The following is a 27,657-nucleotide window of genomic DNA, read 5'->3' as shown; positions in this document are numbered from 1 at the left end:
GCCCAAAAAAAATTGCAAAACTGTAGAAAAATGTGCAAAATTATGAAATTTAGTAAACAGGCAGGTGAAATCACATTGGGGTTAAGGTGATTGTTTTTTAGCTCTGCAATAGCAAATCCATTGCCCTGCAGTGTTCATTTTTACTGCAAACTATTCTTCATAGAACAAAACGTCTCCAACAATGTCAATTTCTTTCAAATATTGCAGTCCCTTAGATAGGGGGTGGGCTGGGTGGGGATCCAATCTCATTGACGTAGAAGGCAGCAGGAGTATAATGTTTTTGTTAGCACTTTTTCTGCTTTTTTCCTTAAGTAAAGTAGATAAAATAACAAACTGCTACAACACCAGCTGGTTATGAGTAATAAGGGTGCAGAGCTGAAGAGTTCTAGACTGTCCTGAAGAACAACCACAGGACAGTCTACATACCTGGCTATTAAAAAAATTGATTAGTAATTTTAATAAGTTTTACGTGCTAAATACAATTGAAGCTGCAAGTGAGGTTGCTCTAAAATGAATGCAGTTATTGCCCATATTGAAGATATTCATTCAAGGTACTTGCATCCAAACACATTATTCCTGTATAGTAGTGCTAAGTGCCTTGGGTCCATCTATTTAGTTCTGATGAACTGAAGCAGGAGAACCCTGGATTGGTAAATACGTGCTACAGGCTTGCACCCAAAGAATCAAGTGCAAACATTAATTTAATGTTAAGTGACAGAAATTTCACAGTTTTAACCTCCTACTCCTTTTATACTCAATTTAATGGAACCTTAGGGGTAAGATAAGCTTTGCTTATAAACAAGACATAAAACTGATATGTTTTTTATGTGTTCATTATTTTAAATAATATAGGAAAAAAAGATTTTGCTTAGTGTAGTTTGTAATGGCAGGAACTGATGCCTATCTTTACTGTGAGGAGCAGTAATAAAAATAGCAATAAACTGTAATTATATAGAAAACAGAAAATGAACAAGAAAAAAATTATGCTCTTACCATTATACATATCTTGATTTAGTGTGGTACTGATATTTAAAGACAACGAGGCATCTGTGTATTTGTGCTGACAGCGACTTAGGGCAACAAAGGGCAATAGAATGCACTGATATAGGCTTTATGCACCTCTTCTTTGCATTCATTTGTTGCTAAATTAAGATGAATAAAACATCAAAAATATGTGACATGGGTCACGGTTAGTTTTACTATATTGGGAATGCCAAGATTCCTTCCACAATTTCCAAGTTCCAAACATGATCTCATATTTGGCGGACACACTTAGGGGTAAATTTATCATGCTGTATAAAAAGTGGAGTAAAACATTACCGGTGATTTTGCTCATTGCAGCCAATCAGATGCTTTGCTTTGGTTTTCTAACTGTTGAAATCTAATTGCTGATTGGTTGCCCTGGACAACATTACTGGTAATGCTTCACTCCACTTTTTACACAGCATGATAAATATACCCCTTAGCCATGTTTTGAGTTATCCAACAAAACAGGTTAAAGGAGCAGTTCAGTGTAAAAATGAAAATGGGCATAAAATAAAAAAAAAGTTTTCAATATAGTTAGTTAGGCAAAAATGTAATCTATAAAGGCTGGAGTGAGCAGATATCTAACATGATGGCCGTAACATTACTTCCTCCTTTACAGCTGTTAGCAGTCAGTAACCAATCAGTGACTTGAGGGGTGGCCATATGCGACATAACTGTTCAGTTAGTTTTGATTTGAATCTGACCTGCGTGCTCACAAACTAACTGAACAGTTATGTCCAATTTGGCCCCAACTAAAGTCACTGACTAACTAAGGGGTTAGAGAGCTGAAAGCAGGAAGTACAGTAGTGTTCTGGCTATTATGTTAGACATCAGCTTACTCCAGTCTTCATAGATTACATTCTTGCCTAACTAACTATATAATTTTTTTTATTTTGCGCAGTCTATCTATTTTACCTAGTTTCATTTTTACACTGAACTGTTCCTTTAAGATTCACTGTAGCCCCACTGTATATAGCTAATTTCTAAACCAAAACCTATTTTTGGAATTTCTACTTCCATGCGTGAAAGAAAAAAGTAGTGAATGGGTTAGCAAAATAAACGCTAATTAAGATTTAAAACTGGAGTAGTATTTTCTATCCTGAACAGTCTTCAGCCTAGCAGAGGGACTGCTACAACAATGCTCCTGCATGTGTAAATAAATGGGGGATGGGGACCTTATTTTGTTGCCATTGAAAGAAAACACCTTTTCAGGGCAATGTTAAAGATCCTATTATTGTATTTTATGAGATTTACAAGAATCATTTCTTTATAAATACCTCATATAACCTAGCAATACTTGCTTCCCAATTTCATATCACTCTATTTGTCCACCAATTTCCATAAAAAAAAAATCAGTCCATGTTTTGCATATTCAGTGCTCTCATCCTCAAAATTGTTTATTTTTCAATACTTGATAAGTTTCGATAGACTTTGTCTATGGTAATGTAGATTATATCCACAAATAGCACATCATCCCTGTAAAAAAATAGAAAACACTTGTACCAAAACCCATTGCCTCAAATCCTCTTCTTCCTGTGACCCTCTTGGGGATCTTCAAACTTCCTTTTCTCTACTCCTTTTTCTTTTCTGCAGCTTTACCTTTGTGTGTCTGTTCTCATATTTTTTAACCTTCACTCCTTTCTTCCCTTCTATTATATTCCCCCTTACCACAAAACTCCTAAAAACTCCTGCAGCCTTTTGATTTTTTTTGGACAATCTACAATCTGTTGTTGGAGCTACAAATTCAGCCGAGACAGTAACATTTAGAATAAGTTGGAACAAATATTAAGGATTCCTAATCTTTGCAGAGACAAAATCAAGTTGGTCTTCCGTTTTACTTTTCTAGTTTATCTCAGACTCTTATGTTGGCCCCTTTTTTCATAGCTTTGAGTATAGGGTGCTCTGCTGAGTGTTTCCAGGTTCACTCATTGAGAGGAATCATGCAGACATTTGGTTTTAAGTATCACAATTGCTGTACCTATGCAGCACTGCACTGCCACAAAGAAATTCAGTCTTAGATCTTTAACTGCAGCTTGCAGTGAATCTCTGAATGCCCAGCGCCATCTTAAATTCAATAATATCTGGTAATTCTCCATTACTGAACCCTGTTTAAACCATATGGTTATGCTCATTATATGCTCAATACCTCTGTTGAATGGGCATGCTTCCAGACTGCCACCTTTCATGTCTTCTGTCCACCTCAAACACTGCTGGAATCTTTATTTTTATTTTTAGGGTACTTAAGTCTTTGTCTGAGCTACCGTGATAGTCTATCTTAATTCACCCAGTGCAGTATTTACATGCACACAGTAGTGTCTTGAAAAAAGTCTTGAAGCTAGGTAATGTATCTGCCAGTACAGCCACTTCAGTGAAAGAATATACTGTATTTACATTATAAACAATTAGTTTAAACAATGGTCATGGGCCTTATTTACAATGCCCCTGGGTAAAAAAGCACACACTTTAGTGCTCCTCTAGGTAGCGCTTGAGCCCAGGGGTCTGAAATGGACTATAGAGGCCTCCAGCTATTTGCACACAGAATGCAATATGAGGCATGCTGTGTTCAGCTTTTTATAAAGGCCTTATACAGTATCTTTTTGTTTAATGTGTGGTACTTTTAGTAATGAGCCAAAATGCATTGTTTTCATGCTAAATGCATTCGAGTCAATGGGTCTTTTTTCTCACACAAAATGCATTGAAGCCATTAAGTGCTTTTTTTCTTGCACCAAATGTATTGAAATCAATTTGCACATTGTCTCACTTTTTTCTGACAAAAGAAAATGCATGGAGAAAATTTGCAAACATTTTTGCCATTAGTTAAAGTACAAATTTTGCAGCGGATCTATATCAGCCGAAAAAATGTGCTCACCCCTAGTGGCTGTACATGGATTTATTATTTTTGCATGAGTAGGTTTATGGCTTCATTTTTCAGTTTTATGACTTTGCATTAGAGGCAATTTACACCTGTGCTGAACATGAGCAAAATACAGAGAGCACGTAATAGCAACATTTAGAGATATTTCTTAATTAAAACAAAAGGCAGAAAGTATGTTCAACACAACTTATAAACTGAACGCAGATGTTCATACCCTTCCTAACTGGATCATTTTGTATCTGTATGTACTAGCTGTAAGTATGCAGCTGAGGAGAGTGACGAATAACACTAAAGTACTGAATGAAGCATTTGCCCCTTACTTTTAAACCTGTTTTTTATTGTAGTGTGTTGTGTCTCTTTATATTTTGCATATGCTTGTGTGTATACTGTATATACGCACCATATCAATCTTTGTGTATTTAATTCAGTGGAATTTAACACTGTTACTAAGCTATACTTTGATTCAGAGATGTGGAAATCAATGCACATTTTGTAATGTGATGCTTAGTGAGATGTAAAATAATAACAGAAAAATAAACTGGAACCTTTCCATGCCTGAAGCTTATAACTGAATCTTCCACTATTCTCATCATTTGAGCAGCTAGCCCCAGATTGTAAGAATCAGTTACTTCTTTTTTTCTGGTAGTTCCTAAACAAGTGACACATTTATGAAGAGTTTGAGCAAATACAGTTCCACTGTAGAATTCAGCAGCTATAGGCAATTCACAACCATCTGGGGCTCAGTGCAAAAGGAGTGGTTCACCTTTAAATTAACATTTTGTATGTCATAGAATGGGCAATTTAAGCAGCTTTGCAGTTGGTCTTTATTATAATTTGTTTTTTTTTTTTTTCTTTTCAGCTTTAAAATGGTGTCACTGATACCACCAGCCAAAAAAACGATTTCTCTGTGAAGCTTCTCTGTGACGCAAATATATTGCAAGCCATGTGTTTGCTTATGCAGAAACATCAATTTCATTTCCTATGTCCCTTATTTACCAAAGGTTCACTAGGGGTATATTTATTATACAGTGTAAAAAGTGTAAAGTAAAACATCCCCGGTGATTTTGCTCATAGCAGCCAATCAGATGCTTTGCTTTGATTTTCTAACTGTTGAAATCTAATTGCTGATTGGTTGCCCTGGGCAACATCAGTAATGCTTCACTCCACTTTTTACACAGCATGAAAAATGTACCCCCTAGGTGTCTTAAACACATACTATATCTTTTGTTCTATACTAAAGGTTTCCCTAACATTTCACACTAATGTGCAGGAAAGAAAAGCATAGAATAATATCTTACTTAACTGGGTTTATGAGATACATTAGGGCAGGGATCCCCAACCTTTTTTCACCTGTGAGCCACACTCAAATGTATAAAAAAAAGTTGGGGTGCAACACAACCATTCCTGGGGATGCCAAATAAGGGCTGCAATTGGCTATGTGGTAGCCCCTGTGTGGACTTGACAGCCTACATGAGGTTCTGCTTGACAGTACACCTGGTATTTATGCAACCAAAACGTGCCTCCAAGTGAGAAATACAAAAATAAGCACCTGCTTTAAGGCCACTAGGAGCAACAACTAAGGGACTGGGGAGCAACATGTTGCTCACTAACCACTGGTTGGTGATCACTTCTTTAGAGGACAGGGCAGCAGAAATAGAGAGGTGTTTTTGTTGCTTGTATATTAGAACAGGTTGGTATTGTTGGATTCTCTTCAAAAGACTGATGTTTAGCATGCTCTTTTGTTCCAATCAGCACTAGCATAATATGCCATTTATCTTTCTTGTGTTGGTTAAAACACATGCTATGTAATTTCTGATGGTTTGCCAAATACAAACACTAATAATATTTAAGCCTAGTTGCTGGTTATGCATCCCAGTGCAATGTCTGGACTTGATGTCTGACCAGTAGATTTGTTTCTTAAACTGAACTCTGACATTTACATCTTTGATGCACTCCAGGGAGCTATCCGTTAATGGAATCAGCAACTGAATCCACAGTATTGAGCTGTATTGTGATCTGTGTCTTTCCCTGAATGACTGACACTCTCCTCACACCTGTGGTCTGTGCTTCTATGCAATGTTAATTTTTAAGCAGTGAATGAGACCTTGAATACCAGACTGCTAAATCCATATTGACACTATTCTCCTAAATTTATAACAGCACTAATTCTTGATGAAACTATTTTACTATGGTAAAAAAAAAATTAACAGAAAATACTAACACAGTTTTCACTGCTATGTGTTTCTTTCATTAGTATCCTTTTACCTCTGCTTTTCCAATTCTCCACAAACCAATGTACAGTAATTGCAGTAGTTACAGAGGCTACATTTCTCTATATCTGTTCTGCCCAGCATGCTGGAATGTACCATTCTTCAGTTGTTTTCCCTCTACGTAGGTTTCACAGAAGGTGTCACTCTTGCATATAGTACGTATGACACTATGCCCTTTAAGATTCAGAAAGGATCAGTTAAGACGCCACTAGGTGTTTAAATTGAGCATGCCCCACTTCCCTTCCCTAGTTCAAGGCTGGTAATGATTTACTACTTAAATGTTTTGTCATAATGAGAAATTATTCTATGTAAATGTGTTGCCATATACATAAACATTTACTTGTTTGGCTAGGTTACCAAATACATTGTTCTTTGCCCAATTTGGCCACCCAAGTAGCTAATTTGAACTTTTGGTCCTATATTCATTGGTTGATGTAACCTAGCATATATGTGTGCCCTTGGTTTGTGTGTGAGCACAGTTCCTCTTATGAGCCAGAAGCTGGACTTAAATACTTAAAATGCCTATTCTTCTATTTGGGAAAATCCAATGGAACATGCAGTACGATTGAAAGAGTTTTGTTTAAATTAACCTTTGTTTTCTATATGGGCTGTTTTATATGATACTTTTTTATAGAGAGCTGTTCAGGACTGCCCCTTTAAGGAATAAGGCAACAGGCTAATTTATGAACAAGAATCAAAAGCTGGTTTGTGATCAATGTCAATAGATTTTTAAAGTTAATCAGAACTACAGCAAGTGGTAAAATTATGGTCCAGTTTGCAATACTATTATTTTGTTATGTAGTCACTGTGTACAAACCAGCCCTTGCAGCCATTTGGTATATGGAGGTCTCTATCTATAGGAAAGTGCCTGACTCTTATTACTGAGCATATTTACATGAATATGTAGACACTGGTACTGAGACATTTCCAGATTCTTTCAAGTGTGTGGGATTAGCATCTTCTCTAGAGTATTGCAAGAACATCAAAGCATATAGACTACTAGTCTAAGAAGGAGAAATAGAAACAACTGTATGTCTTAGAAGTGGCAATATGTCAGCTGTAGAGTAAATGTAGCATTAAATTTTATTAACTCTCTGTCAGTTTTATTTAGAATTTTTTGCCTGACCAGCAGAAGCCTGCGTTCTTCTTCTGTATCAACACTGTGTAACTTTGAGCAAGTCATTTTGTAGCAGATTTCTCAAATATCACATTGGGAAATCCTGAAGGGTTCACAGCAGTTCCATATTTTCCTCCTTTTTACAACACTATCCATAAGTTTAATAAGGTTACAGGTATAGGTAAAGGACTTGGGTTTTTCTGGATAAGGTGTCTTTCTGTATTTTGGATCTTCATACCTTAAAGAGATACTGACACCTGAAATTAAACTGTTTTTTTAAATATATTATAGCATTGTCTTTGCATAAACTTTATAATGTTGCCCTAAGAGTACTTCCTGATGCTTTTACAGTACCTATCTGATTCCCTATGTTCCTCTATGAGGAGGCTGCCATATTTGTGCAGAAGGAGTCTGTTAGCATTAGAAGCTATAGCTGACAGACTGAGAAGGGACAGTCAGGTTGGCAAAACAGTCCGGTTTAGGAACATCAAGTAATAATAAGCAACAAATGATCAACATGAGCTATAAGTAACTTTTAATGTACAATCATATTTTGAAAAGTAGTTTTTTCGTGTCAGTATGACTTTTAATGCAGCTAAGTTATCATTAAGTACAAGGTACTGTTTTATTATTGCAGAGGAAAAGGAAATCATATTTTTTAAAATGTGAATTATTTGATTAAAATGCAGTCTATGGTAGAGGGACTTGCCATAATTCGGAGCTCTCTAGATATCGGATCCCATACCTGTAATATGATGTAAATTTGACCTATCATTGTAACCCATAGCAACTATTCAGCAATTAGCTTTGATCAGTCTTGTGCAGTAATGAGCATAATGAAATTTTTGGTTGCTGTGGGTTACTGCTCTGGAGAATCTTTGAACTGTGTTAGGTTTATATAAATATATAGTTACTTTAAACAGTAACTTATTTATGCAGCTGTTGGTCTTTAGCCACGTAACATAATTTTCTCTTCTATACAACTTATATGACTTTGATATAAAAGTACTTATTTGTACCTAACAAAGAAATAAAAAATGGTACTTTAATACCAACCTCCATTTAGTTCAGCAACTTTTTTTTAAGAATAAGCAATCCTGGGCAACAAGCACAATGTATCTGCTAATGATACAAAGAGTTACATGAATGCCTTGCTAGAATCACACCGCATGGCATCAATTTTCACACCAGAATTGGCGGCATCTAGATAGTGTCAAAATTTGCCAACCTGGGAAGAAGAGCCCACAATGACAGCAACACTTAAGCACCAAGTCAGTGTGGTAATATAATGTCACTAGCACAAACACACACAAGTGTTTCAGGAAACATTCAGGAAAATTCAGGTCACATGCTCCATGAGTTACTATAGCAACAAAATACACAATTAAATCATAAAATGGCATACGTGGCTTCTGAGTCTAATCTGGCAAAAAAAAATAAAAATCTGAACGTTATAATGCATTTGCATGTTTGTGCCAGTTTCATTCCATTAGTGCTTTGATGTTTGGCACATGTATTCTAATATTACTTCACACACGCACTTTTTTACTTAATTGCCAATTATGCAGCCAAAATTTACCTTATGTGGCATCAGCCTACCTATCTTATTGGTGTTTTTGTTGGGAGGGGTAAATCTAACTAGCCTGGTGATGACTAGAAATGTTTGTATATATGCAGGTAAGAGACCTGTTATCTAGAATGCTCAGGACCTGATGTTTTCCAGTTAAAGGGTCTTTCTGTAATTTGGATCTCCATACCTTAAGTCTACTAAAAAATAATTTGAACATTAATTAAACCCCACTAGGACTGTTTTGCCTTCAGTAAGGGTTAATTATATCTTAGTTGGAGTTGCGTACTAGGTGCTGTTTTATTATTACAGATAAAAAGGAAATAATTTAAAAAAATATGAATTATTTGATTAAAATTAAGGCTGCTGGAGATGGCCTTCCCATACCTTATAGCTTTCTGGATAACGGGTTTCCAGATAATATATACATACACGTGTTATCAGCTTTATTAGATATGCGGTCCATTATCTGGCTGTATAGGATATAGAAATCTGTTGTGCAAAAAGCTCTGAATCTCTTATCCGGAAACTCCAGGTTCCAAGCATTCTTCATAACCTAGAACATTTAAAAATACTAGAATGTCAATTCCTTTGGTGTTAAGCAAACAGTTCTTCATTTTTGCACAATTTCCTTTTTCTCTGTGATAATGAGACAGTTTGTTGTACTTGATGATAGTTAAGCTTACAGAAATCCATATAGACAATTGTGTTGGAAAGTTTGTATTTTTATTTATTTATTTACTTTTTTATTAGATGTAGCACATGGTGCCTCAAAGCATGCCAAGTGTTCCAGAAAAACAGATCCCATACCTGTATATAGTTTTTGCATGGACCATGTAGTGACTGATCTTAGTAAAACATGTTTAGTCTTGGTATAATATAATTGAGAAAGTTAATTCTTGATTGCCTAATAAATATCAGTACAGCTAGACATGACAAAGACTTGCTTTCTATAAATGGCAAGGCTACTTGTATATTATACACTTTCTTTCCTGGATAGAGCTGTGCATTGAAAATTGAAATATGTTTTGTATGAAAGCATCTGTTTAAAAAGCTCAAGGTGACATGAAAATGAAATATGTGGGAAAACATCAGAATGGGAAATGGCTTATAGAGTGTTATTCCCACTTTTCCTTGAAAGTGCGCTCATATGCCTTTAATATGAAAATATGAATGAAGTAACACCTTATTATCTGCTAAATAATCCTCTCCCTTCAGGGCTGTATAATAAAACATAGCATTCCAAGCAATAGGAAATGGTTAACTGAAACTGAACTGTGCGTACTGTAAAATCATTGCCACATTTTAACACAACATTTAAAAATGCAGGGCACTATATTCTATCTATATCTATCTATTTATCTATTCAGTAATAACTATTTCTTTCCATCCATATATACATTCTTCTCTTTACATTTATGTTAATCAAGCAACAGGGAGAAATGTACTGATTATAAGAGAATGCATGAGGTGCAGGGGTTAAATGGAGCTGCAGTATGAAAAGAGCTCCGCCTCCCCTTTCAGCACCTGGTACTCTATAGACAGTTGCCTCAGCAGTAGATTTCAGAAGGGATTGGAGGAAAACAAGAGGGGGAGAGAATGTGACAACTGCCGGCTCTGGCTGCTGCCTTGGGGAGGCCTCCCGCACCTGTCCCTGCCTGTCTCTTGGCCAGCACTGTTGTTGAATCAGACAAGCAGAGAAACATTCTTATTTGCCAGAGCAGAACGGCGTGCAGAAGCAAGAACATGACTTCTTCATTCAAGCTGGATTTTCTTCCTGATATGATGGTCGATAGCCGTTTGCTAGTTTCTGACAGAATGTAAGTACAGAGGCAGCTTTCTAACATATCTAGAACAGTGCTATGCTGTATGCAGGCTTCACTGCTCACGTTTTTTTTTAAAAAAAGGCAACAAAACAAAAGCAGGACATCTCTACCTCTCCATTCTGTACTTCCTCTGGCTATAAGGAGTTTTTAGGAGTCATTTCTATTTGTGATATCTAGAGTTTAGAGCCGGTACAAGTCATGCATCTAAAGCCTCTTTGCATATCTTAATCATGTGTTGCAAAATAAACTCTCAGCTACTGCAGTCTAGAAATGAAACACACACATATATTTATATATACAGTATATATATATATATATATATATATGTATATATATATATTTATTTTTTTTTACTTTTGTTTTACAACATGACATTAATGAATGTGCTTTCATCAGTGATCTGGATTACAAGATATATTTAAGTATGTGCCACACCTGAATGGTTTAGCCATGGTGCTGTTTTGGTGCATTTAAATCAAAAGATCGTAGTACCATTTTTTATTCTTCAGTAATCAGCATTGAATGCACACTATTAAACCCCATGCATCATTTGTAGCGGCCATTTGATATCTACATAAAGCGACTGATTTTTAATAATCTCATACTGTTTTGCAGCAAGAGTGTAATATGGTATGCTTTGAGATAATATAAAGTAAGCAGGGATTTAAGCTGAAATTTATCTGCCTTCTACTTTATAAGAAAACTTTAATTAATGTTTAGGAGAAATACTGTGTATTTCTGTTATGTTTTAGGCTAATTGTCGCCTGTGTTATTATACAAGGTCATGTGCAAAAAAAGTAAAAGTAAAAAGTATTTTATACTTCCCCCAATAAATATGTTACATTCTCTTAAATGACTGGGATACTTGCTCACGTATAATGTAATACTAGGTTTTAAGGAGAAAAGAAATCCCACAAGGATACAATTTGTGGAGTTAACATGTATCTATAAATATAAGCAAGTATGTTCTAATAACTGCTGGCTATGACTCATTTTTATGTCTCTGTGCAAAGCCTAAGAAGAGCCATTCAGAGTTTTATGATCAATTTTACTGGAAGCAAACTTTCCCCAATGGTGCTTGCTGCTTTGCTAAGCACATTGGAAAAGGAGCCTTTGAGTGGAGTGATTCAATACTAGTCTATTGTTTAAGCTGCTGAGCTATGGGGGTGGAAAGAAGAAAGCTTTCATGTGTTAGCCAACTCGATTCATACAATCCTTGTTGCCAGTAATGTAGAGGATGCTAAACTGTTTGTTCCAAAGGATGCTAAACTGTTTGTTCACAATCAGAGCCAAGCCACTCTTAAAATAAAGAGTTTTTTAATAATGTGGTTCCCTATGTGACAGCGAAGAATGTTTCTTCCAGGGTATATGTCCATTTAGGAGTAAAGGAAAAGTTAAAGGCAGAAACCCCCTTTTTTAAACCCAGAAATGAAGCAGTTAAACCCATAAACAACTGCACGTGTGACTCCAAGGGGGTGAACCTCAGGCCATCTAAATATCAGCTCACCAGAAACATTTGCTTTTACTGTAACATTTCACTGCATGTTATCATCTAGTCTGAGCAGGATAATTAATAATGATGAAGCCCTGTACATAGCAAGCTAAATAGAAAACCAATGATTGGTTAAGCAAATGTATAAGTAACATTTCTAATATACTTCACTATAAATGTCTAATGCTGCCCCAGGAAAAAACATTTTTTTTTCATTAGACATTATTCCTGTTTATTATTATTGGGAAAAAAGTTAAATTCCACAGATCATAACTGTTGCCTAATATCTTGGATTTCAGGATGACACTATCCCAACAGTAATGGTATAGATAATAAATGCCATGTTGACAAATAGCCCACTAATCAAAATGAGAACTTAAACCTCACCTACACAGTTGCATACCTAGACACGCTTCCAAGTTATATTTTAAAAATATAAATATTATATCAGCCATACAGATTGTGCCACCTGTAACATAATGTCTATACATACCAGTACGCCAATAATAATTCTTCATAGGCTTTGGCTTGCATCTCTATTTCCGGCCAACCACACGTTGTTTACACATTGTTTATCATCTTCTGTCTTAAATAAATGATTACTATACATAAGATGGCTTGTGCATCACTGTTCCTTTGAACTGGTCGTCTTATTATTTTTGACAGCAAGGAATTCAGTTGAATATTGTCTAGAATCTTCCTTATAAATAAAATATTAGAAAGAAAGAACATTATCATCAGTGCTGGTTCTGTTTAACATTCAGTTTATGGCTTGGATATGTAGTTCATATAACTTAGCCAGATTTCATGACATGTTTTACGCCACGTTATTCTATAATAGTCTACACAACAATGAGACTTAGGAAATAATAAAGACTTTTATGCACTTTATGCTGATGTTAACATTCTTTCATTTATTTCCACCTTGGGTATGTGAGGGAACATTTAGCAAATATATGCAAAGACTATGTATCATATTACTCATATTAAGCGATATTTCTTGTATCCATGTTTCTAAAACAAGGCGAGTAATGTAAATGATTGCATTTGCTAACATTTAAAGTATATGCTGCAAAAAAAAAAAAAAAATCACAAAAAGTAAACATATTTTATTAGGATATAAGTCTTCAGCACTCTAGTTACAGTTCCAAAAATCTAGTCCCAGTCATTTATCCAGTGTTTGTGCCTGATAAAGGTTAGAGGATAAAGATTTTACATATGAGGTGACCAGAGGGACTCTAAATCATTAAAAGTAAGATAATAAATATAATATTTCAAACAGCAAAGAAAAGCAGCATGCTGTATGCTCATTTTGTTTCAACACTGCATAACCAGAGGCAAATCATTGTGAAGCTGATTTTTATTGCATAAAATATTGGTCAGTTGTTTTTGATTACATTAGAGTTTTCTTTAATAAGATTATTTTTCAAGCCGACCTCATTTAGAAAACAAGGTTTTGCTACTAAGCTCTCCTGTCAGTAAAGCTAATGTTCAACATTTAGTGCCAATTGACTTTAAACTGCAATGGTCACCTAAAACAAACCTCCCTAAAGAAGTTGTCCTAAGACTAATGCGAACATTACACTTTGCTGATGATCTGAATAGCTTTGAAGATATATAGCTTCAGGGGAATGCTTCATTTGTCATCTAGACACATAACTCTGCTGTCTAAATTTGAAACCAGTGCAGTTTGCCCGGAACACTGGAGTAAATATGTATCAGTAGATTTTCCTTTTGCCGCCTATGGTAGCTCTAAATCTTGCTTTTCTCTGTTTTCCTCCATAATTGTTTTTTTATTGATTTGTCTTTTTATACTCAGTGGAATATATATTCATATGTTTATGTGAGAGTTTGGTGACGAGCACAAGGTTTTAGACTTCAGCAGTTGCCTTACAATGTGGGATCATGTTGACAGTAACTGTCATCAAGTTAAAATGTATTTTTATGTAAGTAGAATGCTTGGTGTGCCATAAATTTATATTCTAAGGCAGGTATGTAAAATCCAGCAACTATAAATCTGTCCTAAACTACAACTCCTAGCAACCCCCAACAATCTTGCTTGGAGGGACAAGAGTTTCCCATAAGTGATCTATGCTGTTGGCCATGTTTGCCATATGAGATATTTTATACTGCTTAGGAACATGCTTGCAAAACTGATGACAGGATCACTGTAGTACTTCATTAGCTTAGATTACAGAGATGATCATTATCTCCCTAACAGCCTTCCTTAATATTGTTGCTAATCTTCCATACCGACTGCAGATATTATAGCCAACTACCTGGTCTAATGGGCCTACATGTTTTTACTTCTAGTTTTCAAATAAAATCAGTTATCAGTTGTTATGGCCATAATGATAAGCATGAAGTCAAAAGGATTCATTAGAGCATGTTTTTGATCAATGTGAATTGGGACACGTTGCAAAGACAGGTACTGCAATTAATTGGATATTATCGCTAACTCTATTTAAATGCAGTGACATGGGAGATTCTGATTTTAATGCATGCTTCCTAAAAAGGCGATTAAAATATAAACGTCCAAAAAGCAACAATATGGTTAAAATGTTCTCCAGGTTAAAATAATTTGCATAAATGATTAAGTACTTATGCATGCGTATACTTACATATTTGTATAGTGATATATAAATCGTAGTAAAATTAAACATAAAGCAAAGAAATAATGGATGGGTATGTCGCTTTCCTTAGGGCTTACAAACCTACATGGGGAATTTCTGAGCGCCTTTCAGTTCTTAGTAGGAGTGCATCTTCATTAAAGTTTGGATTTTGCTGTACATAAATATAGATAAATTAGACAAAAGCACCGTTACTTCTGCTAGGGGACAAGTTATTGTTCAGTATATCATAAATAACTGGCGCTTGTAGCAAAACCCTTGGCCACCAGAGCTTTTCAATACTTCAGTGGCTTTTCTTTTATCTTAGGTGTTAAAATGCTATTTCCCTTGATGAGTATTTCTATTCACTCCTTTTCAATGAAGCTAAAAGATTCTGCAACACATTTTTGTGAATAATGGTATAGGTGCCAGTTATCCACTAAGTGCGATCTGTCTTCTGTGTGAGAGAAATCTTCTCACCCTAGTGTTAAAACAAAGAGCTGTCAATAACATTGATAAAAGACAAAGAGCTGTCAATAACATTGATAAAAAAAACACTATCGCATCAATTAAGGCTTGTATTAACAAGAATTTTTCAAAAAAGTAATATGCAACATCAAATGTGTTCTTAATCGGTGTATTTAGAGTTTATTACAATAAATAATGTTTGCAGCTGAGACCATGTCCAAGGTTCTAGGCATAGGCACTCAATTTTGTTATATTCCCAAAGCAGCAAGGTAGGCATTTTAAAAAAAGAAGGGGTTGAATCACATTTTTGCAGGTGTTGCCTTTCATACTTTGCAATACATTACTACAAAAAAGAGAAGAGACTGTATTTAGGCCTTTTGCTGGAAGTGGCTTACAAAGCCTTTGTGACAGCTAAAGCATTAATATACTTATAATTTGAGAGCCTGACGGGTGCGCAGAAGATTTCTTTGTACACAAAGAATGTTACTCTTCAGTGCTGCACTTAATAGGTTCACTTGGATTTTATGCAGCTGCTTCTATCTGCAAAGCCATAATTTTCCCCCGGTGACCCTATATATACATACCTGTGTATGAGGAACAGGTCCAAGAATAAATGTAATCATCTCAGCTCAAATTTACTTTATAAGACTAAATTGCAGAAACATCTGATGTTTTAAATGCCCAGCTGTTCATGATATTTATGCATTCTAAGGAATTAAAATGTAATAGTTTTATTAGTCTTGATAGAACATGATTTGAATTTGCCATAGAGGTGTGTTGGTATTTGTATTAAGATGTAATCTTGGGTATAGAATACTTACAAAGAGAACTGTCGTTGCATGCACGTCAATAAAATCTTGATTCACATGGATGTGTAATTATAACTGAGACTACCAGCATTCTGACCTTATTGGTTGCTCAGTATCTCATCTTAGTCTATGTCATCATTTCTGTATAGTGCATTTTAGGATGAGGTCATATTGTATGTCAGTTATTTATTCTTCATAATGAAAGTGAAAGATCCATGTTTCCTTTAGTTAAGTAAATAAGCAATACAATCTTTATATTAGATATTTATATATATGTTTATATTAGAAACATAGCTTAAAAATTACTTTAAGTGCAATGATTGTTAATTTTCTCTGTGAGTGAATGTATTATTGTCAGGATCTATACACTGCCACGCAATAACATCCCATATTGTGTAAATGCCATTTATTTACGTAATGCATCATGTTTTCTGTCCAACTTTATATTTCAGTGGTCATGACATTTGAATATTTATATATGCAATAACAAAAAAAGCTTTCATACTTATACATTTTTTAAAGGCCCAAGACTAGCAATTTATATGATGAATATAAGTTTACTGATAATTAAATCATGTAATGCATAACATAGCATTGTTATAAAACACAGGGAATAATATTCACTTTCTGTGTCTCATAATTCTGCATGTCCATCCATGTGAGGTAGGCCATTTTTATACCACTAATTTCTGACAAAACTCAGGGCAGTTTTACAGCACAAAGTTAATGTTTCAACAGGGTTGAAAGTGGAAAATACAAAGAAAAATGTGTATGAATGTTATATTACTATGCATAATAGCTCTTCAGATGACTGTAACATCAGTTTCACAACTTGCACTGGTAGTAGTATGTCTAGTATTCTTTTCTTGTTTTTCAATAGTTTATATATATATTACAGCTTACTGATAGCTGATAGGACCATATGGAACTTTTCTCCAATTCTAATAAGTCATAGTAATCCGATCAATTGGAAGCATTAGCTGGTCTGTCATTTCAAAAGTATACGTACAGTACATTTAATTCATATGAGTTACTCGACCTCAAGAAATAGTGTTATTATATTAGATATTTTGTTTTTATTTATTTATTTTAATGATTTAATATCATTCACTGTGCTTATATTAAATGCACCAGGAATCAAGCATTCTATCTTTTAAATGTACAGAATCCACATTTCTGAGTGAAATGTTTACTTTTTCCATACTATATTTTAGTAACCAATGTTATGTAATAACTTATGTGAGTGGATATGGTTCCAGACTTTTGCCTTGGCTTACTGTATTACAGACCAAGTGAGCTGTCCCAGTTAAGTTTAGTAGACATAGAAGACTTAGAAAAAGAAACATGATTATGGAATATGCAGGGTACACTATATGGCAAGAATATGTATTTCTGTTAACGAAAGTGAATTCATTTGATCAATTTCCAACATTACAAGCCATGAAGCAAGGTAAGAACAATACCTCAGGCTACAGTGTGTGACAGGTTATCAGGGGCTGCAAAAAGGCTCTCATGGTAACTTTAAGAGCCCATAACTTTTTTTAAACTAGAACACATTGTCTTCTATGCAAAGAGTGTAACTGTACTCTCTACCCTAGCAATGCTCTCTGTCAGAGGGCAGTAAAGGGAACCCCACTTCGCGGCTCAAAATCATCCCTGATTATAAGGTATATTCATATCAATGATGTTACTAGTACAAAGATGAAGCATTTGCTAAAGTGTCAGGATAACTCTGGGCAGTACTAATTGGCCTAAACGCCAACCGAAAATTCCCAAAATTCTTTTAATCTATTTCCAGCAGAGGCAGTGATACACAAATGTATAGCAAGTGTAGAAATGTGTATGTGACCACACAGTGTGGTTTTTTTGTATACATCCACTAAAATAGACTTTAAGCCACTTTAGATTGGCATATTAGTTTTACACCATTTAACCTACATATACTCTAACGGTGTTAACCTATGCTGAGGGTTATAATGTGACTTTTATTACTAGAGGTATGAGAGCAATAAACATTAAAATGCTGAAATAGGAACATATCAGATTTTAAAATAGCCATTCCACCTTGAGCTTTCTTTGTCAGTAAATATATGGAAGTTGTGTTACATTATATAGATTACCTTGCTCTTAGCGAAACTACTCGATTCAGAGTACCACATGGATTTTCTGTCCCTTGTGAGTTCTGGCAAAGGCTATCACTTGAGTTTCAATTTTTAGATATTTTGCCATAGGCTTTGGAATTACAATGATGAGATGCATTTCTGGCTTTGGGTTTTCTGAAATATGTTTCTAGCATTTGCTAAAATACTCTATGTACATTACTAGGTTGCTGTAAGAAGGCTAAAAGATATGTATGCATTGGCAGGGGACCTAATTCCCTTACTGTCCACATAGGCATAGCACAGTAGTTGTCACACTGTTATTTTATTTATAGCTTGATTTTGCTTATTTAAATAGCACTTTATCATATTAAAAAGCTTTCCAATGTGCTTTGTAATTCTCTGACAATGTACTGTTTTAGAGGTATACTTATAATGGGAGACGTGACAATTCAGGCTTCTGGTTTGCAATAATGAAATAGATTAGCATATTCATTGGCAGCCTGTGGAAAGTGCTGATGACCCATGTATTAGCATAACTCTGTGCTTACTTTTTTGTGCCAGATAAGCATGTTACTGCACTGACTACTAACTGCATACAGTACATCCACTGGAGATAATACATTTACAAAAGCTATTTTTATTTTTGTCTCCTTGTATATGTCTACTGAGTTTTGTGTTATTCTGACAAGTCCCATAATTATATACTAAATAAGTGTAGTTGTCTAGGCAATGGTGGGTTTAGGTAGATATTAAAGGAAAACGAAAGGCAAAATCACTTGGGGGTGCCAAAATGTTAGGCACCCCCAAGTGACTTTAACCGCTTACCTCGTACCCCGGGGTGGTGCCCCTGTTAGGAGAAAACAGCACCAGCCCGGGGTACCTGGAGCGGATCGCTTCCTTCTTCCTGCTTCCGTTGCTGAAATGCCAGCGGTGGGCGCATGCGCAGTAGAGTGAAAAGCCGACTTTAATGTTTAAGTTCGGCTTTTCACTCTACTGCGCATGCGCATGCAGCGAATCAGGAAGAAGGAAGCGCCGGCAGCTACCCCGGGCTGGTGCTGTTCCCTCCTCACAGGGGCACCAGCCCGGGGTAAAAGGTAGGTGGTCAAAGTCACTTGGGGGTGCCTGACATTTTGGCACCCCCAAGTGACTTTGACTTTCTTTTTCCTTTAAGAAGTACTTTGCCTTCAAATTAATGTTTAGTATGATGTAGACAAAGATAAGACTACTTACAACTGGTCTTGATTGATTATTTTCTGCTCTTTTTGAATTATTTCCCTTTTTGTTCATTAGCTCTCCAGTCTGGAATTTTAGCAGCTACCTGGTTGCTAGGGTCAAATTTACCCTAAAAAACAGACACTGATTTGAATCAGTGATAATAAGATTGTAGCCTAACAGAGCAGTAGTATTTTGACTGCCAGGGTCAGTGACCCAATTTAAAAGCTGAAAAGAGAGAGAAGAGGAAGGCAAATAATAACAAAAACGATTAAATATGAAGACCATTCGATAAAGTACTAAAGGTGAATTACCCATTTATTGGTGTCTATATGTTTATAGATTTTTGGGGCCCACTGAAGTGCAAAGCATAACATAACTAAGTGAAATATTTTTTCTTCACTTTTAATTAGACACTGTAAATGGTCATCGCTGGCAGTTAAAAGCTTCAGCAGATGGATCATTAGCTGTATTATGCCCTGCATGCTTTAATACAAGTTTGTACCAAGCTGAAAAAAGGAGCTTCTCTTCTATTAGAGAGTCAGTTTTCACGTGACATTCCCTTGAGCTATGATTTAATCATGTAAGCATGTAAGACTGCACGAGTATCGTGTATAGAAACAATGCTGGGGGATCATATTGCAAGCATCCATGTCTTCATGGTCATAAATAGTGATGTGAACATTTTATATGACACGCAGGGGCAGTTTTATAAACTATCAAACTGTATAATCCAGTGGGATTTATCATCAGTTCGATATTCGTTTTGATCGCAAGTTACTAGCACTTTATAAACAGAGGAAAGTATTGACATATTTATTAAAGCAGTTCAGTGTGTCACTTGATCAGAATTGTTTAAATGCTTTGAGCAATCAAACACTATTCTTTTCTTATGGAATGTAACACCCCACAGTATGGTTAAGCCCCTGATAATTAATGAACATTGCAACAAACTGAATGCCATGCAACTTAAATGAGCTCTTTTTTGTGATCAACAGGTTGCAAAGGTAGGCACTTAAAATTTAAAACGCAATGCATGAAATTGTAATTGATTTTAAAAACATTCAGCATGGAAGGTAGCAACATGAAGAGGGTCATTTTTAGAAGTACGATTTGTATGCAGGAAACAGAGGTGAATAGTTGTAAATGTAGAGGAGCATCTAAGGCAAATACACTTGTGAAATGTGCCCTGACCTAGTAAAAAATACATTATGGGGTTAAATCTGTACCTTTTTTAAAACCCCTTTTGAATGCTGATATATGACAACTGTTTTTTTTACAATGCCCTAGGGAGTCCACTCCTGTAAGCTTTCCACTCTCAAGATATTTTGATAGCAATTCATATTCAGAACAGGCAGTTACTGGAGTGAAGATTCTGTGATTCTATGTTTATTTCATACTTAGAGGAATGACTGGGAAAGGAAAAGTTAAATATTGCATGTAGTTAAGTGAATTCTCTTATTTTTTTCAAAATATGGCTGTGAATGCTTCCCAATATGAAGATATGTCCTTTTGAAATTAAAATGAAAAGGATTTCCTAAGGCACTGTAAGACTACACTGAAACAAATTTGTTTCTAATTTTTCATGCAGGTTTATAAACAAAAGAGCTCTGATTACTATTCCAAAAAATATCACGAAGACACATTGATACTCAAATAGAGTAGTAATTGTTACTTTTAAATTCAAATATTGAAAGCTTGCAGACATTTTTATCCAAAGAGATAATATTATCTGATGATTGTATTATTTTTATTATTATTGCTATTGTAATCATTACATTATTATTATTGTAAACAGCAATGAAAGTCAAATGCTGAGCATTGTCACTGGTCCCTTTAAATCTGACCGTTTTTAGGTCATTTACTTTGATTTGTAGCCTGAGGGTATTTAAGCCTTCAGATTTACTTGGATCATTACCTTGAGAAAGGTCCCAGTGAAGACCAAAATGTTACAACGGTTGTTAAGTATTGTGCAGAATGTAAATAACGTCAAGCATGGTTACCAAGTATTCTAGGCTATGGCATGGAATAGTGGGTCTAAATCCAAACTTCAATTAGCGGCTGCTCTTAATGCAACCACAAACTACAGGTTTAGACTGTAACTGTAGGTAACGATTAACTCCTCGCATTTGGTTTCATTCTCAAGATGAAGCATGTGAAAAAAAGGCAGCTGTCCCCAATAAAGTGGATCCTAGAGCCTTACACAAGCCCCTCAATGCATTTTCACTTAACCTAACAAACCCTTGCCTGTTTCTGTTATTTTGTTACATGATTTCCTGTGAACTCTTTCATTACCTCCCCTGCATATCAAATAGCTGACAGGGAGTTGTTACTTCTGTTGCTATGGAAACATTGCAATAGGGCAAATACAAGCATTTCTAATAATTCTCTACACATTTACCTTACATTGTATTAAATAGATTTTTACAGTGTATCTAAATAAAATAAAAAGACTGAAAACAACTGCAATCTTATATACAGGTATGGGATCCATTATCTGGAAACACGTTATCCAGAAAGTTCCAGATTACAGAAAGGCCATCTGCCATAGAGGTCATTTTAATAAAATCATTTAAAATTTGAAAACACATTTCCTTTTTCTCTGTAATAATAAAACTGTACAGGTATGGGATCCCTTATCCAGAAACCCATTATCCAGAAAGTTCTGAACTATGGAAAGGCCATCTCCCATAGACTCCATTATAAGCAAATAATTCACATTTTTAAAAATGATTTCCTTTCTCTCTGTAATAATAAAACAGTACCTTGTACTTGATTCCAACTAAGAAATAATTAATCCTTATTGGAGGCAAAACAAGCCTATTGGCTTTATTCAATATCTAAATGATTTTTATCAGACTTAAGTTATGGAGATCCAAATTACAGAAAGATTCCTTATCCAGAAAACCTCAGGTCCCGAGCATTCTGGATAACAGGTCCCATACCTGTACCTTGTAGTTGATCCCAATTAAGATATAATTAATCCTTATTATAGGCAAAATAATGTTGGGTTTATTTAATGTTTAAATGATTTTTATCAGACTTAAGGTATGGAGGTCCAAATTACAGAAAGATTCTTTATCCAGAAAGTCCCAAGCATCCCAAATTAATCCATTTTATTTTGCATATACAACTTGGCATAAATACATAAACAGTAATTATACATAGAATTGTCAATGTGAAGTGCTCTTTTCATTTAGAATAAAAAAATCCTTGGTTATCAGTGAGATAATAATATTAGGGGTTTGTCGATAACATTTCAGATTTATGGTGATGCAGGTTTCAGCATTTAGTACCTGCCCTACAGAACCAGTAATGGTAACTGAGTGCAAGATTTGGGCAGTTTGTGTATGTCTATAATCCCACACGCACCACAATGAGAACAGAACAACATATAATGGCCGACTGGTGAGCCTTTACATGTACCAATGGAGTTCATCCACCAACCATGTTTTGTGTTATCAAATCTAGGAATTATTATATTAAGTCAAAATTATAATTATTAAGTCAAAGATAGATAACTAAAAATGTCCTCATAGGATGGCTATACATAGGCCAATAAAACTCTAAGCGTGGAGCCTACTGTTTGGCCTATCTGACTGATATATGCTCAAAAATCATCCAGATATAATTTGGGCAGGTTTAGAAATCCAGTAGGACAAGGGGTGCATTGGTGCATTAATGTAGCACTTGTCCAATGGCACCCATAGACCTCATTGTATCATTGACCCCAGGGGTGGGTGTATAAATGAGACCCATATTTACTAGTTTAGTGACCTCACCAAATAAGCAGATCTAGCAGTGTATGGCATCTCAAGTTACTAAAGTAAAGTAAGTACAAGTATCGGATCCCTTATCCAGAAACCCGTTATCCAGAAAGTTCCGAATTACAGAAAGGCCATCTCCCATAGACTCCATTATAAGCAAATAATTGTATTTTTAAAAATTGGCTCCCTTTTTCTCTGTAATAATAACAGTACCTTGTACTACGTCCCAACTAAGATATAATTAATTCTTATTGGAGGCAAACAATCCTATTGGGTTTATTCAATATTTAAATGATTTTTAGCAGATTTAAGTTATGGAGATCCAAATTATGGATAGATCCCTTATCCGGAAAACACCAGGTCCCGAGCATTCTGGATAACGGGTCCCATACCTGTAGTTACTAGTAACTATACCATTGTTATAAAAGGGTTTAAACATTGAACATACAGATTACATTAAAAAATACAGTATTTTAATCTGGTGAAGTTTTTGAAAACTCAAGTGTGGCATTGTAAACATTATCTTTTCCAATTGCCTTCACTTTAACCAGAACACAACCTTTGCTGTCTAAGTAGGTTCGATTGGAATGAATTTTGAATGCCCCTTGTGCGCATTGTTTTCTTGCTAGTCATGCACGCATTATCTATAATTACATTTTCAAGCCAGTACAAATAGTTTGCTGAAAAAAACACATAATACAACACAATTTCTTGCATTTGATGCATATACTCATTCCAAAACCTCATCGAAATACTTTCTCAGAAATGGTAACTACCAGGATTCATAATAAAATATAACAAGCCTTGTTTAGATATTATCTAGCAATATGCAATCTAGCAAAGGTTTTTAAAGAGAGACAGAAGTATAAAAATACAAACAAATAACCGATAATGTGTGCCCCTTATAACAAAATAACTTTAACTATATTTGAAATAAGCTTTACTATAAGAAAACCCCCAATACAAAAGCATTTTCTAAAACAGGTTCCATCCCAGTATTATTATATGACACATAAGTATATCCTTTCTCTATAAGTTTATCTTTTCAGGCTTTGACCTCTTTGGCAGGTCCAGTACAACTAATTATTTAATTCTACAAGGGCACAGAGGAGGGAAGCCCAGAAAGGAAGACCAAGATTAGCATGTTTTTTTCCCAGCATGCTAGTGTTATTGGGGGCGATGCAGCTGAGTCAAATTTGGCTAATTGGATGCAACTGTGGTAGGAGAATCCATTTAGCCAAAACTGACGCAACTGTGCATGCACTTCATCCCAAATTGTGGCAAATATTTTATAAGTCTGTTTGGCGTCATGTCTGGTGTTTGGCATGCAAGTGACATGTGCACCCTATTCTTTTAGCCTAACTAAACTAAAACATTTTTTCATGCAACAGCACAAGATTTCGTAGGATTCTTCAAAATCTCATCCCTACAGCTGTAATGTAAGTCAGATAAAGTCAGATAGAGTCTTTTGTTCCTATGTCTACATCCACTAGTCAATGTATAATGTCTTTCCAACACTATCCATTTTTATCTTGTCGGATGCAGATGTAGTATGCAATGTTCACATCCGACAGGCGTATTGTGGTGGATGGCAAAGCTTCCATGTAGTTTCATAAAATTTTCCCATTTCTTACCATTATTTTTAACCCATGCAAATATATCCGACTTGTAGGATCTGATCTGTTAATCCAACAACATCCTACAAAGTTTTGCATGTGGTCTAGCTCTAAAGAGTCCTTTTTAAATTAGTTAATGGACACAATAACAAAGTATACAAAATAGGATAAACATATGCTGAAAGAAAACATCTTCCTGTAGCAGTCAGTATCCTCATTCTTATAAATTCTCACATGTACTGACTCAGAAAGCATAGAAATCACTTGTTAACTCACAAACAAAAGCAAAATAAATAAAAAAAAAAGTTTTCTGCTCTTGTAATGTAAAGGCATCATCTATTTTTAACAGAGAGTAGCTTGACAGAATAACGATACAAGAAACTTTAAATGAACCCTTTGTGTTTCAGTTCAACTGCTTGTTATGCAGTTCAGCCACGAACATGAGCGTCTCAATAGACCATGTAATAGGCAGTTGAAGCCAGCTATTGCACTTCCGATTTCTAAATGCTGCTGTTAAGAGCTGGAAATGGTAGTCTACAGATCATTGATAACAATGCTTCCTGTATTCTCTTTGTTTAGAGATACACACAGGTGATGTTCAGCAGTTTGATACCAAAGTGTAGACCAACAGACAGGAAAAAACAAAGACATTAGAAGGTCCACATTGATCCATGAATTGTTTCAACTTGTTGCAGACTGTGTCATTAATTAGTTCCAATAAAATGCATGAACTACAGCTTGCCCTGGTACAGGTGAAATGTAAGTGTTTTGGCAAGTATTATACTTTTGATGACAAGGTTTCTGAGATAGACAGACAGACCCAGACTATTATCATACTACAAATCTTCGATGTCAATATAATGTGATGAAAAAAGACTCATGGCAACAAGTAAGTTGTTAAAACCAAGCATAAGGACATGGCCTGAGAATCAGCTTTTGATTGTTTGCATGCTGTAAATGCATTGTCATCACCAAAAGACACAATCAGTAACAATTTAAAACATAATTCATTGTATCTATCATTTCTACGGTGTGCCATGTAAATCCCAGAACTTGCTCTGTCTAGAACCAGGGACCTTGTGGTAATGGGCTCCCCCTATATGAACCACATAAGATTTTGTGAGTTCAGATCTGTTAATAATTATAATAGGTTTTTCTTCTCTCTGTCTCTACCTCCTATGCTCTCATATGCAGGCAGTTCCCCAAACAAGGGGCTGTATATAAATTCGAGTTACTATCCAAGTGTAGCTGTTCCTAAGCCTTGTATTCTGAATTCCTGAGTCCTGTATAATGAGTGCTGAGTTGCTGTATAAGTGTGCTAATGATTGCCCCAGTGTTCTCCTTTTCCTACTAGTTTTCTGGTTCTGGCTGCTGGCCTGTCTTTAAACTTTGTTGTTGCTTGCCACATGCTCTGACCTCTGGGCCAATTAAACGACTTGTCTTAAGCCTGCCAGCTGCCATAACCCTTAGCCTGATTCATGGGCTTGCTTTAAGCCTGCCACCTGCCCTGACCTTTGGCCTTGTTTACTACCTGCCCTGACCATTGTTTTCAAATGTGCCTACTTACAATACCTACCACAGGTTTGTACGCTATTTTACGCGCGATATTGCATGCGTTATTTAACTCGCGATGACTATTTTCAGTGTATATAAATTGTTGCCGCATATAAATGGTAGCATATAAATGGTAGCATATAAATAGTAGATGCTTATAAATAGTAGCCAGATCCACGTAGAAAGATCCACGAAACGGCAAAAATGTTCTGCGGGCAAAAAAATTGTTGCCCGCGTCTATTATTTTTTGACGCTTGTGTAAATTTTTGGATGTGCGGTGAATTTTTGCGTGGTGAATTTTTCCATGCGTTTTGCCATTGGCAGATTGTTTTGCGAAACGCATGGAAAAATTCGCCGCACGTCCAAAAATTTGCTGCGAATCCATGCCTGGTGAAACATTTCATCACTTGTAGCCGCATACAAATAGTCATGCAAATGAACGCAAACCATGTTAGCCATACACGCCAATACTTGCGGAAAATTACTGTATTAAAAATGACCATTTCCCTGCAAACTGGCGGCTGCGTCACTCTAGGGGAAACACATACTTGATTAAATAACACTGCAAAGTCCATATTTTATTGCCAAAAGCTCTTTTACTGTACTTTTCTATAATTATTATACCTAGTAATGTATTTTGTGCGACTAAATATTTACCGCTACAGTACTGTATATTTTGGCGACTAAAGATTTACCGCTATAGTACTGTATATTAGTAGCGAAATTCCATACAAGACTTTATTAAAATTTAGTAAAAAGACACATACTTGAATAAATAACACTGCTAAGTCCATATTTTATTGCCAGAAACTCATTTACTGTACTTTTTTATAATTTATCGTCTGCCTGTAGTAGGTGTTAATTTTCGCATAGCCTAATGTGATATTTAGCGTGCCTAAGTGATTGTGAATCGTGCGATCGTATTCTTTTCAGCGCGGAAATTAACGCATGCGTTAAAACTAGCGCATGCGGCCGCGCAAAAAATAATGCATGCGATATGGCGACTTAACGCACGCGATAATACTATGGTGAATTGCGCACTAATTATCGCGACTAATTTAACGCAAAAAAGCGTGCGATAAATTTTATCACACTTTAGTGAATCAGCCCCTGTATGTTTTTCTTGCCAGTTTCAGTCTTTTGATAACTCATGGAGTCTTGCACTGATAAACATAATAAAGGCAGTTCTGATGTCAATAAATTAGCCATGTTGCATGTTGCTGAGTGTGCTTACTAGCTCGCCATACTATTCACATACAATGGTTCTATTTATGTTCATTAAAATATCTGAGAGATAATATATCCTGTGGGTTTTCACCAGGGTCTTGCAGTTGTTATCACCACTTT

General features: G+C 35.5%; 1 protein-coding gene across 29 annotated transcripts in view; it reads left to right on the top strand.

Annotated features, from left to right (window-relative positions):
• The window catches only part of celf2 (CUGBP, Elav-like family member 2), a 278,315-nt gene that overhangs the window by 15,897 nt on the left and 234,761 nt on the right, over window positions 1–27,657 (top strand). For 3 of the 29 annotated variants that reach the window (XM_012958451.3, XM_012958449.3, XM_012958438.3), the window contains exon 1: window positions 10,409–10,675. The exons of 22 other annotated variants lie outside the window; for them this stretch is intronic. In XM_012958451.3, coding sequence (XP_012813905.1) covers window positions 10,602–10,675 — 74 coding nt within the window. In that variant the 5' untranslated portion in view covers window positions 10,409–10,601. 29 annotated transcript variants of the gene reach the window in all.

The sequence above is a fragment of the Xenopus tropicalis genome, chromosome 3 (genome assembly GCF_000004195.4).
Source record: "Xenopus tropicalis strain Nigerian chromosome 3, UCB_Xtro_10.0, whole genome shotgun sequence".
In the NCBI taxonomy this organism is placed as follows: Eukaryota; Metazoa; Chordata; class Amphibia; order Anura; family Pipidae; genus Xenopus; species Xenopus tropicalis.
The sequence above is the reverse complement of the archived record's forward strand: the minus strand, read 5'-3'. Positions and strand labels throughout refer to the sequence as shown.